The 14,643-nt window shown below is 56.0% G+C and overlaps 2 protein-coding genes across 4 annotated transcripts in view; one reads left to right on the top strand and one right to left on the bottom strand.

Moving 5' to 3' along the window:
• Positions 1 to 1,924: 1,924 nt before the first annotated feature.
• Positions 1,925 to 8,110, top strand: LRRC73 (leucine rich repeat containing 73). Its single transcript, XM_054279712.1, has 6 exons — positions 1,925 to 2,293; positions 2,760 to 2,920; positions 3,975 to 4,097; positions 5,282 to 5,382; positions 5,927 to 6,110; positions 7,675 to 8,110. Exons 1-6 carry the CDS (start codon positions 2,022 to 2,024, stop codon positions 7,743 to 7,745), a joined length of 912 nt encoding a protein of 303 aa, XP_054135687.1. The 5' UTR covers positions 1,925 to 2,021; the 3' UTR covers positions 7,746 to 8,110.
• Positions 8,111 to 9,378: 1,268 nt separating this feature from the next.
• TJAP1 (tight junction associated protein 1) overlaps positions 9,379 to 14,643 on the bottom strand; it is a 40,124-nt gene continuing 34,859 nt past the window's right edge. For all 3 annotated transcript variants that reach the window (XM_054280164.1, XM_054280163.1, XM_054280165.1), the window contains one exon: positions 9,379 to 13,346. In XM_054280164.1, coding sequence (XP_054136139.1) covers positions 12,030 to 13,346 — 1,317 coding nt within the window. In that variant the 3' untranslated portion in view covers positions 9,379 to 12,029. The remainder of the gene's footprint in view (positions 13,347 to 14,643) is intronic.

Raw genomic sequence — 14,643 nt, 5'->3', positions numbered from 1 at the left:
AATTGAGCATAAAGTAGGTGGGGTACTTGTCTCCTCTGGCTCCTGACAACAGGCTGTGAAGAGGCACTAGAGCATCTTCATCAATGTTTCAGGACTGCTGCTGCAATGGAAGTGGGACATGTCCCAGGGGCTCTCTTCCAAGCACCTCTCTAATAATAGTCTGTTTCAAAAAGCGTGGATTGAATAGTGCCTGGAGGTAATTGAGAGGTGAGTCTGAGTGTAGCCTTCTAGCTGACCTGCATGCAGTAGCAGCAGCTGGGATTTTCTTGGCTACCTGTGCCTATAACTCTGAAACCCAGTCTTCTGTCCCTCACTGCCCTGCAATACGTAGGATTGCATTCTCACCTGGGTCTTTTAATGTGACCTCAGAGATGAACTGCTCCTTTTCTGAAAGCCACAGCACCACAGCTGTACCACATGTCTGGATGCTTGCAGCTGCTGCTTGTATTGCAGCACAGATGAATTGCAAGGCCAGTGGTCTGTTCTTGGTGTATCTTGCAGAACAGTATCAAGGTCATGCATCTCTGTGCAACAGGGAAGGAAAGAGGAGGCTGTGTAGGTACTCCAGAGAGCAGCCATGGATTGCTCAAAGGGCGTGGTGATACCCACACTGGGAGTTTAAGCCGAAGTCTTAAAGCTGTTGCTCCCCTTACCTAGCCAGGACCTAACATGCATCCTCAGCTCAGGTGATCTGCTCCTCCATTTCAATGGAGGAGAAGTGCTCCATATCCCCCTCCACACTCTATTTTTCTCTTCCCTTTCCATCCCCTCTCCTGGGCCCTGGCCTGCAAACCAAGCAAAGGAGCCTGGTTTTGTCCCAGTGTTACCCACTGGGCTGGAATTCATTTGAGCACTGCTATATGCAGCAGCCAGATTAGTTACGTGCAGAAAGCTGCCTACTTAGGCGGTTTAACCTAATTTCCACATCACTGCCTTCCTTTTTCAGCTCAGTGAAGTTGAAAACGCAGGGGCCCTGCTTCCTATTTCTCTCCAAGTACAGGGTTACTCAATGGGGAGAGAGGGGACAAATCCCTGTGATCCATACCTGTGAATTAGTAGGAGGTGGGGTGTGCCCCATATCTCTCAGGTCAGGCTGAGGGCAGAGGCTGTGAGCTCAGAGATAAGGAAGTTTGTGGCTCTTCCCCAGCCCTCCAACTTTCCCCTCCAGGCAGCTGCCTCCAAGCACTGGCTCTTGCACGCCCTGGGCCATGAGGAGCAGATCAGACTGACCTCGCCACTAAGTCATGGTTCAAGGATTCAGGTTTAGTGGGTTTAAGTATTAAAGGCAACTGAAGCCATGGAACACCACAGTTTCTCGGACCAAGCATCCAGAGTGCACCAATGGCTTGGGCCCCTTTCCCGAGGTGGGAGCAGGGCTGGCATGGAGAGCCTTTCCCCGGTGCTTCTGACACCCTCCCTCCCCTCCTGCACCCCCAGTGTCGGGGACCCAGCCCGGCCGGCCCTGGCCCCGCCATCTCCTCAGGGCAGCGGGCAGGTGCCAGCGGGCGCTGCCGCCGTCCCCCGCAGGCTTTGAGCGGCGTCGGGGCCCGGGATGCCGGGGTGGGATGAGGGATGCCGGACCTCCCTCCACGCCTGCTGCGTTGGGCGGGGAGGCGCTGGCCGGGCGGGGAGGAGGGCCCGGAGCGGCGGCCGGGGGAAGGCGGGGAGGGGCGGCCCGGCAGGTGCGGGCGGAGCGGGGCGGGGCCCAGCGGCGCTGCCCGGCCCCCGCCCGGCGCTGCGGGGCGGCGCGACCCTGCGTCCCGGTGCGGATCAGCCCCGCCGATGGCTGCCCTGGGTCACACCGCGCCGCCGGGCGGAGCGGGGCGGCCCGGCGGCCGCCGGTGAGGCAGCGCGGTGCCGCCCCCGGGGCCGCGGTGGGCCGGGCCGGGACTGCCCGGCAGCGGCGGCGGCAGCAGCGGCGGCGTTGCCCGCCCCGGCCCGCAGCGCGCAGCGCGGCTCTCCCCCGGCTCTGCCCCGGGCTGCGCGGCCCCGGGATCGGCGGCGCTCCGAGCCGGGGGAAGATGCTGCCGGGGTCTATCCAGATCTCCGGGGAGACGCTGTCGGGGGCGGAGATCCGAGACATCTGCGAGAGCCTGCGGGAGAACTCGGTGCGGCTGCTGTCGCTGCGGGGCTGCCAGCTCTCCGAGCGGGACTTCGGGCATGTCTGCCGCGGGGTGGCCGAGTCCCGCTCCCTCGCCCAGCTCAACCTCAACCTGGGCATCGTCTCCAACATCAACCGCGTCAAGCAGCTGGCCGAGGCCCTGAAGACGAACCGCTCCGTTCAGTCCCTCTTGTGAGTACAGTGCGGCGGGGGCTGCCGAGGGCGTCCCGGTCCTCTCCCGGGCGGGGACGGCTCTTTCGGGGGACTATCAGCTCGGGGCCAGTCCCTGAATTTGAGTCTTGTCGGAGGGAAAATGCCCTTGATGCTGCGGAGGATAAGCCCCTGCCCGTCACCTGGCTGGGAGGGAGCCACCTCTGCCCCCGCCGGCTGGGCACGGCCCTGCCTCAGGCTCGGTCCTCCAGCCCCGTGTGGGGCTGCCCCCACAACGCCGGCATCCCCTGCGCCCCTCGTCCCGGCCGGGAGAGAAGGGCCACCGTAGCGGCCAGCCCAGCCTAGCGACAGAGGCTTTCCAAAGCTTTTTGCCCAATTGGGGTTAGTATTTGTCATCCACCTCATTTCGTCTGCTTCTTCCTCCCTGTCAGGTTAGTTAGCCCCCAGGAAGAAGGCTCCGTAGTAATTTTCCCTTTTACCTGCACAGCCTCCATGGGAGTCCCCTGACAGATGCAGGCTTGGCCCTCCTCAACCCTGCTCTCTCCATCCACCCCTCGCTGGTGGCTCTGGATCTAGGAGACTGCATGCTGGGTGATGAAGGCATCAACCTTATCTGTGGGCTCCTGCCGCCTGATGGGGCCAAGTCTGGTAAGCACCAGGGGCTGTGGGCTGCTCAATGACTGGTGGAGCTTTCACATAGGTCAGATGTGTGCAGCACTAAATCCTCAGCCCTGGAGGAGGCAGGCTCTATGGTTTGCCAGGGCTAAGGATTTCTTTCCCCTAACTTAAGAAAAGCAGATAAGCCAAGCAACAGACGAGTGGTTCCCTTGGGCAGGTTTGGACTTTCTGCTACTGATCTGTCCTGCTGGCAATTTGGAGCTCAGGGACTAACAGGTTGCTGCTGGTTCATGTCAGTAGCATTTGAAACTGGAGGAGAGGACAGCTTGGACTTGAAATTTATTATTTTGCATTTGTGTGTTGATAATCACTGTAGATAAATATACTGTGTGCCCCTACCTCAGCACCTAGCTTTATTATCAGGGCCTGGGAGTTGTCCCTGCTTGTGGTGCATGCCATGAGTGTGCAGTTGCATGGTCACAGCCTTCGTGCCAAGACTCAGGTCTTAGCAGGGAATGATCTTTGGTGGTGTGAGGTCAGTGACCCACTCAAGCTGAGAGCTGGCATGTGCTGAGGTAATACCACTCCTTCCTTCTGACTCTCCAAAGTGCTTTCCACCTTTTCCCAGCACCTCCTCCTCTGTGTGTGCACAATGCCACTGATGCTGTCATCTCTGCTGGCCACCCCTCTCAGGTGCAGGCTTTGGAGCCTACTGTCCCTGTTATCCTCTCTCCAGCTTGTCAGCTCATGCCACCTTCTTTGCCCAGTCAGTTGTCTCACACACCCCTTGGTTTCCATTGTGTTTTCCATTGTGTTTGCTATTTAGGGTAAGCAGGATGCAGGTTGGGAGGGCAGATAAATGGGGCAGTTGCAGCACAGTTAGATGAAGGGCCACAGCTGAAGGCAGTGAAATATTTCACTGATCACTGAAATATGTCATGACAGTTGTCAGAGCAAACCAAGCCCTTAAGCCCTACAGAGTACAGAGGACACAACCCAAAGCTCTTCTGGTGAGCTGAACAAGTCCTCCTGTGACTGTTTTGGGGACCCTAAAGCTCTGGTTTGGCTTCCCTCTCTTCTCCAGGCCTCAAAGAGCTGACACTGAGCGCCAACCCAGGCATCACAAGTAAAGGCTGGGGACGCCTGGCCATTGCAGTGGCTCACAGCTCACAGCTCCGTGTGCTGAACCTGGACTACAACCCCCTAGGTAAGCTGGGGGCCGGGGAGGAGGAGCACTCCTGCCTCTCAGCGTTTGTGTGACCTGCACCAGGGGGGGCCAGGGAGCAAGCTCTGGAAAGGTGGTAGAGCAGGATGGGGCAGCTCCTTGCATAGGTGCCCACCATTCCCCAGCAGCAAGTTCACCCTGCCAGGCACCTTCAGCTCTAGGAGAAGCCACAGTCACTGCTCTGCTCGTATGAGGTGGCCACATGCCCTGCAGGGAGGTGCAGAAAGGAGGCTGTGCCTTGCCCACTCCACCGCCTTTGTCGTCACGTTTGACCCTCCATGTCTCCCTTTTCCCTGAAGCCCTGGGCGCTGAAGCTGGCTTGGCAGATGCAGTATGTCCCCGCGCTCCCCCCTTCATCTTCCTGGGGGAGCAGGGAGGAGGAGGAGGAGAGCCTGGCACTCGTTGCCATAGAAACAAACTCTCTCCTGCTCTGCTGCAAGGTGGCGAGGAGGAGATCGGGCCATGCCTGAGCATCAGGATGACACTCCCCTCCTCAACCTGTCTGCCAGCAGAGCCTCCCCCAGGCCCTCTTCTCTGACCAGGTACCTCCTCTTGGACAGGAAAAGCCCCAGGTGTTACTTGACAGCAGGCTGGGTTTTGCTCCAAGAGAAGGTGTCACAGTTGTATGGCATCTTGACACTCGACAGAGAATGTCAGAACACATTCTGGAGTCTCGTCTCTTCACCAACATCAATTTTCAATGCTCCTCATCCTGCTGCATCCCCCATCAAAGTCTACCCCCTTTCCAGGGAGGCAGTCTGCCAGCTGGTGCAGAGTCCTCTGTCTGACTCCAGCCTTTCCCTAGACTGAAGTATTCAGCTCCTATTCTGTGTCTGGGATGCCCTTACAGGGACTGTTAAAGGCCCTTGCCTCCTTGAGTAGGAAGGAGATTTGGGGAGATACGGTTCTTTGGGGAATAAACCAATCTCACAGTGTTCCCCTGATAATCAGTGACTGCTCCCATAACCACAAAATGGCACACCTTTCCTTGTCCCTTTTCTCCGTTAACAGCTTTTTTCCCACCATGAGGTAACAGATTTGGAAGGTTGTCTGATGGCAGAAATACTCAGAGGATGTTCCCATGGCAGCCTCAGGTGCATGAGGGCATGTGGCATTACAGAGGGGAGGCAGGCTCTGCTGACAGCCCTGCTGTGCTCCTCCCACAGGTGACCAGGTAGCCGGGATGCTCGCTGTGGCTGTGGCCTCCAGCCGAACCCTCGAAGTGCTGGACTTGGAGGGAACAGGACTTACCAACCAGTCAGCTCAGGTGAGCAATTCACAGTTACCCTACAGCATCACCAACACCTCAAGGGCCCAGGGCTGGGGTGTCTGCAGAGGCCCCAGGACCCACACCTGCCTCCAACCACACCCTGGAGTCCACATGCACCCCCTTCCCCCCCTGCACCCAGGGGGGTTCTTGCTTTCCCCTGGCTCTTTTCTTAGAAGAAATTAGGTTGGAATTTTGGCTGAGAATCAGAACTAAATCTGTATGGACAAACACAGGCCAAGGCTCAGTTGCACAGACTCTCAGATCTCCAGCTTCTAGTGGTAAGAGGGAATGGACCTGGATGTGTGACAGCAACAGTGTAGAGCAGTCCCTTCTTCTTTAGACAGAGCCAGAAAATCCAAACTCAGCTCTTCCCACAGGAAGATGGGAAGTCTTCAGTCTCTCATAAAGCCTGATGAAGGGAGGTCAAGGGAAGGCAGAAGCAAGGAGAGGAGGGCTGGAATTCACAGAGAGGCAAAGTACTGACACTTTCTGCTCAGCCCTTGTGATGCTTGTCAGCCTTCTTATCTTACTCTCCCCCTAGACCTTGCTGGACATGGTAGAGAATTACCCCACAGCCCTACGGACACTCATCCTGGCAGAGAACAACATTAGTCCTGAGCTGCAGCAGCAGATCTCTGATCTTCTCTCAGAGGGTGAGGAAGAGGAGGAGACAGAGGTCCACGAAGTCACAGCCAGGGAGAAGAATCCCTGGATCTGCCAGAACAGTAAGAGCTCTGGGAGTGGGGGGCAGGAGCTGAGGGGCTCCTGAGGTGTCGGATGTTTCCAGTGGCACTGGCCTCTTGCAGTGGGGTTGGTGAATGCATCTGTCCCTTTTCCCCATGAACTGGAATATTAAAAACCTCCATGGAATGCATGCAACCTCCATAGAATACATAAAACCTCCATGGAATACATCCACCTCCAGGCATGACCTTCATGTTAACCAGCATTGGCTGCGCCTCTCTCCTCACAGGAGGAAAGGCAGCCTCCAAGGACAATACGGCTGCTGCAAAGAGTAGAAATGGTACCTCTGAGGCTTTTTCCTGATGCTGCAGAACGAAATCTCAAAGTCTTAAAACTCAAGGGCAGGAATATTAAAGATCTTGGGAGCCTTTGCCAGATATCCTAGCCAAAACTTGTGTCATTCCTCGCTGTTTCCAGAACCTCTTTGCAATCCGCACAGCATCAGCTATTCCCATCTCTACATCCCAAACATGTGAAGGGTTAGCCAGGTGCCACTGTCTGTCTGTTGCTTGTAATCGAAAAAAGGTGTATTACAGAGATAGCACTAGCCTGTTCTGTGTAGTTTGCCTATATGATACTGTATTTTGTCATGCCTACCTTGTGATCCAGCTGGTTTGAGGGTTTGCCTTTTTTTACCTTAATTTGTCCTTCACCCCTCACAATTCTCATATCGGACTACCAGTAGACAAGCACAACCAATCCTTGAGCCTGAAAACATCTGGATCCTCATCTATTAAACCCATAATTTAGTGACAGTTTGGCCAAGTTTTGGATCTTGCTTACAGAAATTGATTCCTGAAATAGAGATTCCCCTGCAGCAGTTTTGAATGTGCAGGACTGCTACAAGAGATCTCCCTTCCACCCAGGAAAAAACAGGGGTTTTTTTCAGTTTCAAAAGGCTTCTGGATGGGAAACTGGTACCCTGCTAAGTTTCTTACTTGCTATGCAGGCCCATTCTCCTTGCAGTTGATTCACTTGCTGTGGGGAGAGTCTCAGTGTTCCTGGCTGTGGCTCTGAGCCATGGCAGAGCCAGCAAGCTGCCCTCGCCTCCCCGAGGCTGGCAGGGGAGGGCTGCACAAACCCTCCATTCATGCAGTGCAAAGTCAGTATTTCCAGGCCTCTGCTGCTGTAACATGGCTAATTGCCCACAGCATTCCCTGCTCTTGGAAAGGCAACACCACCACCCTGTGTGGCGTTGGCCGGCTTGCAGCCTGAAGCCTGCCCCACCTGGACACTGTCTCTGTGCAGGGTTGGGTGAGGGCACGGCTGGGCCAGTGCAACCAGGATCACCTGCATGTTGGGGGTACTCAGACCTGATGTTCCTCTGGCCTTTTGCTGCTGTCTGTGCTTTCTCCCCCTCCCCAAAAATCGATTCTGTTCTGCTGTGTAGCCAGAGCATGCCTAGCTCCTACTTAATCTCCCACTTTTCTCAGCAGTTTTCTTCCCACCCTGCTGTGTTTTAATTCCTCATCCTCACCTCTGGATCTGGAGTACAGCCCAGCGCTCTGCCGAAGGGCTCATGGTTCTCTCCCTCTCTCCACACAGATTCCAGCTCCCAGATGGTCCTGATGACATCAGGCCTCGGTGACAGTCTCTTAGCAGAAACAGAAATGTAGCTGGGCTACCCTGCCTGCTTCTGCCGAGGAGAGCGCCGTGCACCGCCAGCCCCAGCCTCGGCTGGGCTCCCCAGCCCTCCTGTCACACATCTCACCTCCTGCCGATGCCTCCCTGGGCTCTGAGCGAGTCTCCACACACGTCTCTGCGTCCTCACACGCCTCGTCGGCCGCTTGTGATTGTCCCCGTCGCCGCATGTGTAGCTCACGCCGCCCTGCCACCCCCACGCCCGGCTGCGCCCGCAGGGCGCTGGCTGTATTTATTCAGATGTGTATAAGAGATGTCCTTTCTATCGCTTGTACTGCTGTCGCGGTGAGACTTTTATAAAGGTCACAGATGTGGTGGCACCACTCGGCAGCGTCCGCCTCCGCCACTGTGCGACCCAGGGAGGGTGGGCGCCGGCAGGGACGGGCCGGGACCAGCTGGTACGGGCAGAGAGCGGCAGGGTCTGGGAGCTGCCCACAGCTACCGGCAGGGGCGGGCAGGGTCTGGGAGCTGCCCACAGCTACCGGCAGGTGCCAGGCGTGGGCAGGCGCTGTGGGCCCGGCCAGGAGCCGCGGGCCCGGAGCGCCAGCAGGGGGCGCCAGCCCCGCGCCCGCCGCCTCACGACTCTGCCGCGCCTCTCGACTCGGTGTCGGCCCTGGGGACAGGTCGGTGACAGCCCAATTTTCTGTCCCCCAGGCCCTCCCTCGGGCCAGGAGGAAGCGGGCTGGGACAATCTAGATCTGCAGGGAGCTTGACACCAGCCGTACACACCCTGGTGAAGGCTTCAGCCCGCAGCAGCACCGTGGGTTGCGCTGCCTGTGCTTTGCCAGGCGTCTCTTGCTGACAAGGAAGATCGTGTTTCAAGGCTCAGATTAGGCTGGAAGATTAAATTGTGGTAGCAGCTGCTACTCAAGGGAACAAGGAATAAAATCATTAATTACGGGGACAAAGAAACAAGACACTCTTTCTAGTGTTAGGCTTGCATGTAGCCAGCTCAGAAAGGCACAGGCTAACTTGGGAGACGGAGGAAAATTCATCACAGCCCTGTGACCTCTGCAGCACCCTTCAACGTGAAAAGGAAACACTTCCAACTGTCTGTATCAGCATCCTGCAGGAACACTCTGCCTCATGTTTGGAAGGCTTCCTGACTGGGGTATGTCCAGTCACCCCCAATCCTCTCTCCTCACACAAAATACTTAATCTAGAACTATAAACCTCTTAGAAACCCCAGCAAGGTTGTATGGTATGTGGTTTCTGAAGTGAAGTGGTACTCTCAGACAACTCCAAAAGCTGGGACTCCAAGAAAACCAACAGCTATTAAAAGGATTAGCTACACCTTATCCTATGCTAGATGAGAATGTGGAGGTTGGCAGACCAGCCAGGACTGCAAGAAATTATGTGAAATGGGGTCGGCAGAATCTTCCAAGTAACACTGAGGGGTGCTTACAGCACCAGCTCACAGGTCATGGGATCGCTCTCCCTGGACGAGACAATGGGTGGCACACACAGTTCAACAAACTTGGGACACTGTACCATGAGTAGCTAGCTCTACACCTTCACATGCTCAGGATCAATTCCAGTCCAGGTCTTAGTTACTACCAAGTACAATATAGCCATTGCCATCTACTTTTAAAATAGTTTATTTCTGGTCTTAAAATATACATCAGTTTGAAAATCTCAGAAAAAACCCCACATTAGTTACAGATTAACAGTCTGGAGTTGGGACACTGGAACTCAGATGGGCTCAAGGCCCCAGAGCCAATACTGCTGGAGGTGGGCAGGAATGCAGAGGACACAATGCCCACAGGTCAAGAGAGGGCTCTGCTGCTGCTTGAGGCCACCAGTCCCCCTCAAGCTCTGCCAGCATCCTAATGCTGCAAAGCACAAGTGTCTGGTGAGGTGGTGGGCATACCTTTGCCACCCCTCCCCTTCACTGTTTCGCTTTTCAATCTACCTTGACCAAAAGCAGAGTGAAGCCAGCTCTGTTCAGCACCATCATCACCAGCTGCCTCAGCAAAAGAGTTCTGTCCACTGCCCGGCATGCCAGGATTCAGGGGAGATGGGGCTGAGCCCTGGTGGGCAATGCCTCCCCCACTGCAGGCCACCAGCAGGCTCAGAGCCAGAGCAGCTCACTCAGTGAGCAGCCAACCCCAGGTGACATCTGTGAGGCAGGATCTGACAGCTGCTGCAGATGCAAACCCTCAGCAGTGCTGCAGAAGAACAAAAGAAATGCAGCAGTGGAGTGGCTGATGGCAGCAAACACAAGGACAACCCCCTGACCCTCCACAGCTGGGACAGGGAGATTAACACTCTGCAGGCTCAGAGGAGGCTCCCACTCTCAGCCTGTCTGCACAGCAAAACACTGCAGTGAAATACTGAGTCCCACTTCCCCACCAGAGGGTGGCATCCAACTCTACAACTGTTCCAGGTGGGAAACAAGGTGAGTGGGAAACAAGGCAGCAGCTCTGCCCAGGGTACATAAAACAACCTACACAGCTTGCCAGAGAGGCCTGCAGCTCCCCTTCACTGGCCCTGGAGCCTCCAGGCCCAAGCTGAAGCCCTGGCTGGCCCCAGCTACAAGCTGCAAGCCCTTTACAGAGACAGGAGTTTGGGGAGGGGAGCAGGCCCCCAGACAGCTCTAGGCTGCAAATCTTGATGCAAGCATATGAACAGATGCTCCCTCCTGGAGAGAAGGATGCTCTCCTCCAGCCCAACGAAGAGCCCACATGGTGTAGGGTGAGAGGACAACACAAACCCAACTCAAAAACCAGACAGCAGGCTGAGGGCAGGGTTGAAGGGGCTATGGTGAAGGGAACTGGGCTGTTCTCTGCCCTGCACTCCCATGGAAGCCAAGAAACACCAGACAGACAAGGGCACAGGACAAAATTAAAACAGGAGGCCCGGGCTTTGTAAGCCCTCAAAAAATACCTACATCTACAGACCTCTCCCCTTCCCTCCCCCCCAACAAGACACTGAGCACACAAGACTGAGAAGAAAAGTCACACAGTATCACACTACGCTAGGAAAAACACGCAGAGAGCCCTAGCCAGGAAGGGAGGCCCCAGAGAGGCCCCAGCGCCTGGAGCCCCCAGAGAAGGGGCCGTGCAAGGAGCCCTGGTGAAGGGCTGCTGCCGAGCCATGAGGTAGTGCATCTGCAGGGAGCAGCTCTGCAGCACGCTGCCCTCGCATCCCTGCTGGCCCTGCACCAAGCCCTTCCCAGAAAATCCGGAAGCATCCTTCACGCCTTGCTTGCCTGGGGCAAAACCTTGTTCTTAAATCTGGAGGGGTTTCTGCAGGCTGGAGGCCAGGATCAGAGGGAAGTGCAGCTCTGATAGCTGAGACTCCTCCACACACCCTCAGTGCAGGCATCAGACCGGCTGCCAACGGCTGTGTCTGTTTATGCGGGGTGGGGGAAAAAAAACACAATACACCCCAAAACCAAAGGCTTGGAAGGAAGAAAGAAGCCCACCCAAGAGCAAAGCATCAGCACCGTTCAAACAAAACAACAGCACAGAGAACACGGGAAGAGGTGTGAGGGAGGAGACACACAAACACAAACCCCAGAGCCCAGCAGGCACTGCCTCCCCAAACCACCTCAGCAAGCAGCACCCGTGCCCCACCGCACAGCACCAGCCCCTGTGCATGGCTTCCGTGGGGACCAGGTGCCGAGCCCAGCCATGGAGACGCACGACAGCGACCTGCAGAGGCAGATTCTGAAGACCCACCAAGTGGGTGGCTGGGGAAAACAAAACCAGGAGGAAAATGAGACACCAGCAATCCCAGCTCATCCCCACGGCACACAGCCATCTGCTGGGAGAGTCCCCGTGCCCCGCTCACAGCCGCTGGGGCTCCCAGGGAATCAGACACCACCACACAGGCACTCTGCCCTGTTGGCACGAGTTAAAAGAGAGCAGAGCAGCTGCGGGGAAACAACAAGAGAGCACCCAGAGCCTCAGGTACCTGAGTGGGAAGGGGGATGAGAGCAAAGAGAGGCACAGGCACCAGGACAAGGGGTACCAAGAACTAGCTCTGGTACAGGCACCAGTGTGAGGCTGTGAAGAGAGCTGTGAGTGTGTCGGGGCAGTGGGTGTGCTTCTGCACACTGCGTGTGCTTGTACTGAGGGTCTGAGGTGCCAGGGAAGGGAGATCCCAGCTCTTCCAGGTAGCAAAAGAAGAGAATAAATATAAAACCTCAGAGCAGATTTCCCCTGGGAGGAAGGTACTAAGGGAGGCTTCTCCCTCAGGTGGACTGATGGGGACATTCCACAGCTCTGTTAAGCATGGCTGCTTCTTGCTGTGCCTCAGCTGAGAAGGTTGCCCTGTTCCTGGGCTTGTGTCAGACTGTCTTTGCGATGTAAGTGGTGCACTCCCATCCTCTTGGGGCTGCGGTGCGGCCGACTGAAAGAAGGCTTGACCCTGCCTTCTCCGCTTTCCTCTTGGACACCTCCTTGGCTGCTCTCCTTGTTTCCCTGGAGCAGCATTTCTCTCTCCTCAGCTGGGCTCTCAGGCAAGCCAAGGTCTACATAGTCCTTATGCTTCTCTGGTGAGGAGCTTTCAGGCTCAGCAGTGCCTCCACCACTTTCAAGCAACAGCTTCTGGGCTTCATCCTGAGAGAAATCTGTACCATAGTCTGAGGAGAAATGGCTCCTGCGGGCTCTGGACTCGGTGCTGTCTGTGTCCACGCTCGAGTCGCGGCTCACGGTCCAGCTGCAGCTCTGTGCAGACTCCTCACCATCTGAATAAGCTGAGGCTGCCCTACCCAGCTCCTGCATGGAGCGGCTGAACCTCTTCTGGAGCTCGGGGGCCGTGTCACGGCTGAAAGCCGTGCGGTTCATCAGCACTCGCTCCGAGGTGGGGGGTGCCTTATCCACAAACATTCGCTGCCAGTTAGCCAGCAGGTCCTCCTCAGAGCTGGCAGAGCTGGCAAAGGCGCTCGGGATTTGGGGAGGGCTGCTGAACGGGCTGCTCTGGGAAGAGCCGTGAGCCCTGGCCGCTTTGGGGGACTGCTGGCAGGAACAGCTGGAGGCTGAACGGTGCCCTTCGGAAGCGGGGCTGCTGGGGAGTGTCCGGTGCCTGTCGCAGCTCTCATCTTCGCTCTGCACCAGGCTGAGGGAGATGGCCTGGCGCGTAGCATACGTACAGTTGGGCAGGGGGCTGTTCTTTGGGATCCTTACCTTGTCCTCAGAGAACTCAATCACTTTGCGCCCTGGGTACATAGGATGGGGAGGTGAGGGAGTAGGGTATGGGCTTAGCTTCTCAAAGGCAGGCACCTCCTCAGGCACACTTTCCACACTACTCTGTGGCTTGCAGCCACCATTCTGCTGTTTCCCTGCATCTCCTCCCTCCTTCCCCATCTGCCCTGCACTGTTGCAGGCATCAGGAAGGGCTCCGCTCATGTCCACATGCACAAAGACATCCTCAGCCATGGGACAGCTGCCACTGCTAGACTTGGCTGAATTCAGAACCAGAGATTCTGGTTTCTCCAAGACTCTGGCGATGACTGAGGTGGGCACAACATCAGATGGAGCCAAGGTGTGGGCTGCCTCTTGGCCAGGGCCTGCAGACTCCTGTGCGCTGTGCAAATGCTTATTCACCATGTCCTGCAGCTCATAGGGAAGCTAGGGAGAAGGAAAATTACATTAGAAGGGGGCTGCTATGCAAGTAATTTAGTTTCATATAATCTACCTTTTCCAACCAACCTACATGTGTACTTTATAGTCATTATCTTCACCCTAACATTCACCTACCTTGCCTTCAGAAGGGTACCTTTTTTCAAAGCAAACCTGCCCCATGAGTGACTTACAAGGCTCTCTAGCTGTCACAGCAGTCATGCTTCTAGGCCACGGTTCACAGGCCCCATGTGGCAAAGCAAACAGGTAAAGACAGCACATGGGCTCAGTCTCACATGCCTGTGAGCACAGAGAAAAGGCCCAGCCAGCACATGCTAGGAAGGGGTCTATTGATCTGTGGAAAATCAGCGGGTGGTTGCACTGAAGTGACTGTACAGCCCCCACTGTCGAGATCCACAGTGCTCCCTGAATGCATAATTGCAGCCACGTTGCCTCGGCAGCCTGCCCACAGACCAGGATCGATGCCTTCCTGTGTTCCTACCAACTCCAACACGTCACCCCGTTCCCTCACTCTCTCCATTTCAGAGAGACAAACACAGGGCTTATTACCAAAGTTGCTGGACTGGATTCTCACCAGGGGGGAAGCACTACCCCTCATCCTGCAAATGTGCACTATGGCTCTCCCCACTGCTCTGCCAAGCTGCCCTCACCTGGGTCACCACAGGCAAGTGAAGCACAGAGAGCGGCGGTCCCCAAACCACTCAGTGGCACAGCGAGGTCTGTTCCATCACAGCCAGAAGGAAACTGCACCCACATCTGGGCATGCAGGGTACACTGCATAACAACAGCTGGCTGTGAGGCAGGCTGTGTGCACAGCTGCTCAGCACCAACCCCCCCTCCAGTGGCAGCCATGTGGAACACAGTGCTTTGGGGGGCAGAATTCAAAAGCTCCAGAGAGGGGGGACAGCTGGGAGAGAGGTCAAGGTTACCCCAGCAGTAACTGATACACTGACCTCAAGAGTGCTAATTTGAGACACAATGGGGGAGGGTGACAAAGTGGTCATCTGCTAATTTAAAAAAGACAAGCATGTAGTTTTGCTGAGAGGAACACAAGAAGGGACAGAGACTAAAGGTATGGCAAAGAGCGAGCTGGGCTAAGGGCCTGGACAATACTTTCAACCAAAGAACTGATGCTACTAATGTGAAAGGAGATGAGAGCAGGATGAGCTGAGCTGCCTGCACCCTCATCCCTCCCCACAGGGGGCAGTGAGTTTCTAGGCCCTCTGAGCAGCTTCTCCTGCTCAGGGGGCCTAGAAAACCCTGAAAACCCTCACACATTTTTTCC

The sequence above is a fragment of the Melozone crissalis genome, unplaced genomic scaffold, assembly GCF_028551555.1.
Source record: "Melozone crissalis strain CALT ecotype California unplaced genomic scaffold, PUWL_Pcris_2 ptg000027l_1, whole genome shotgun sequence".
NCBI lineage: Eukaryota > Metazoa > Chordata > Aves > Passeriformes > Passerellidae > Melozone > Melozone crissalis.
Note: the sequence above shows the minus strand (reverse complement) of the source record. Positions and strands in the feature narration are given on the sequence as shown.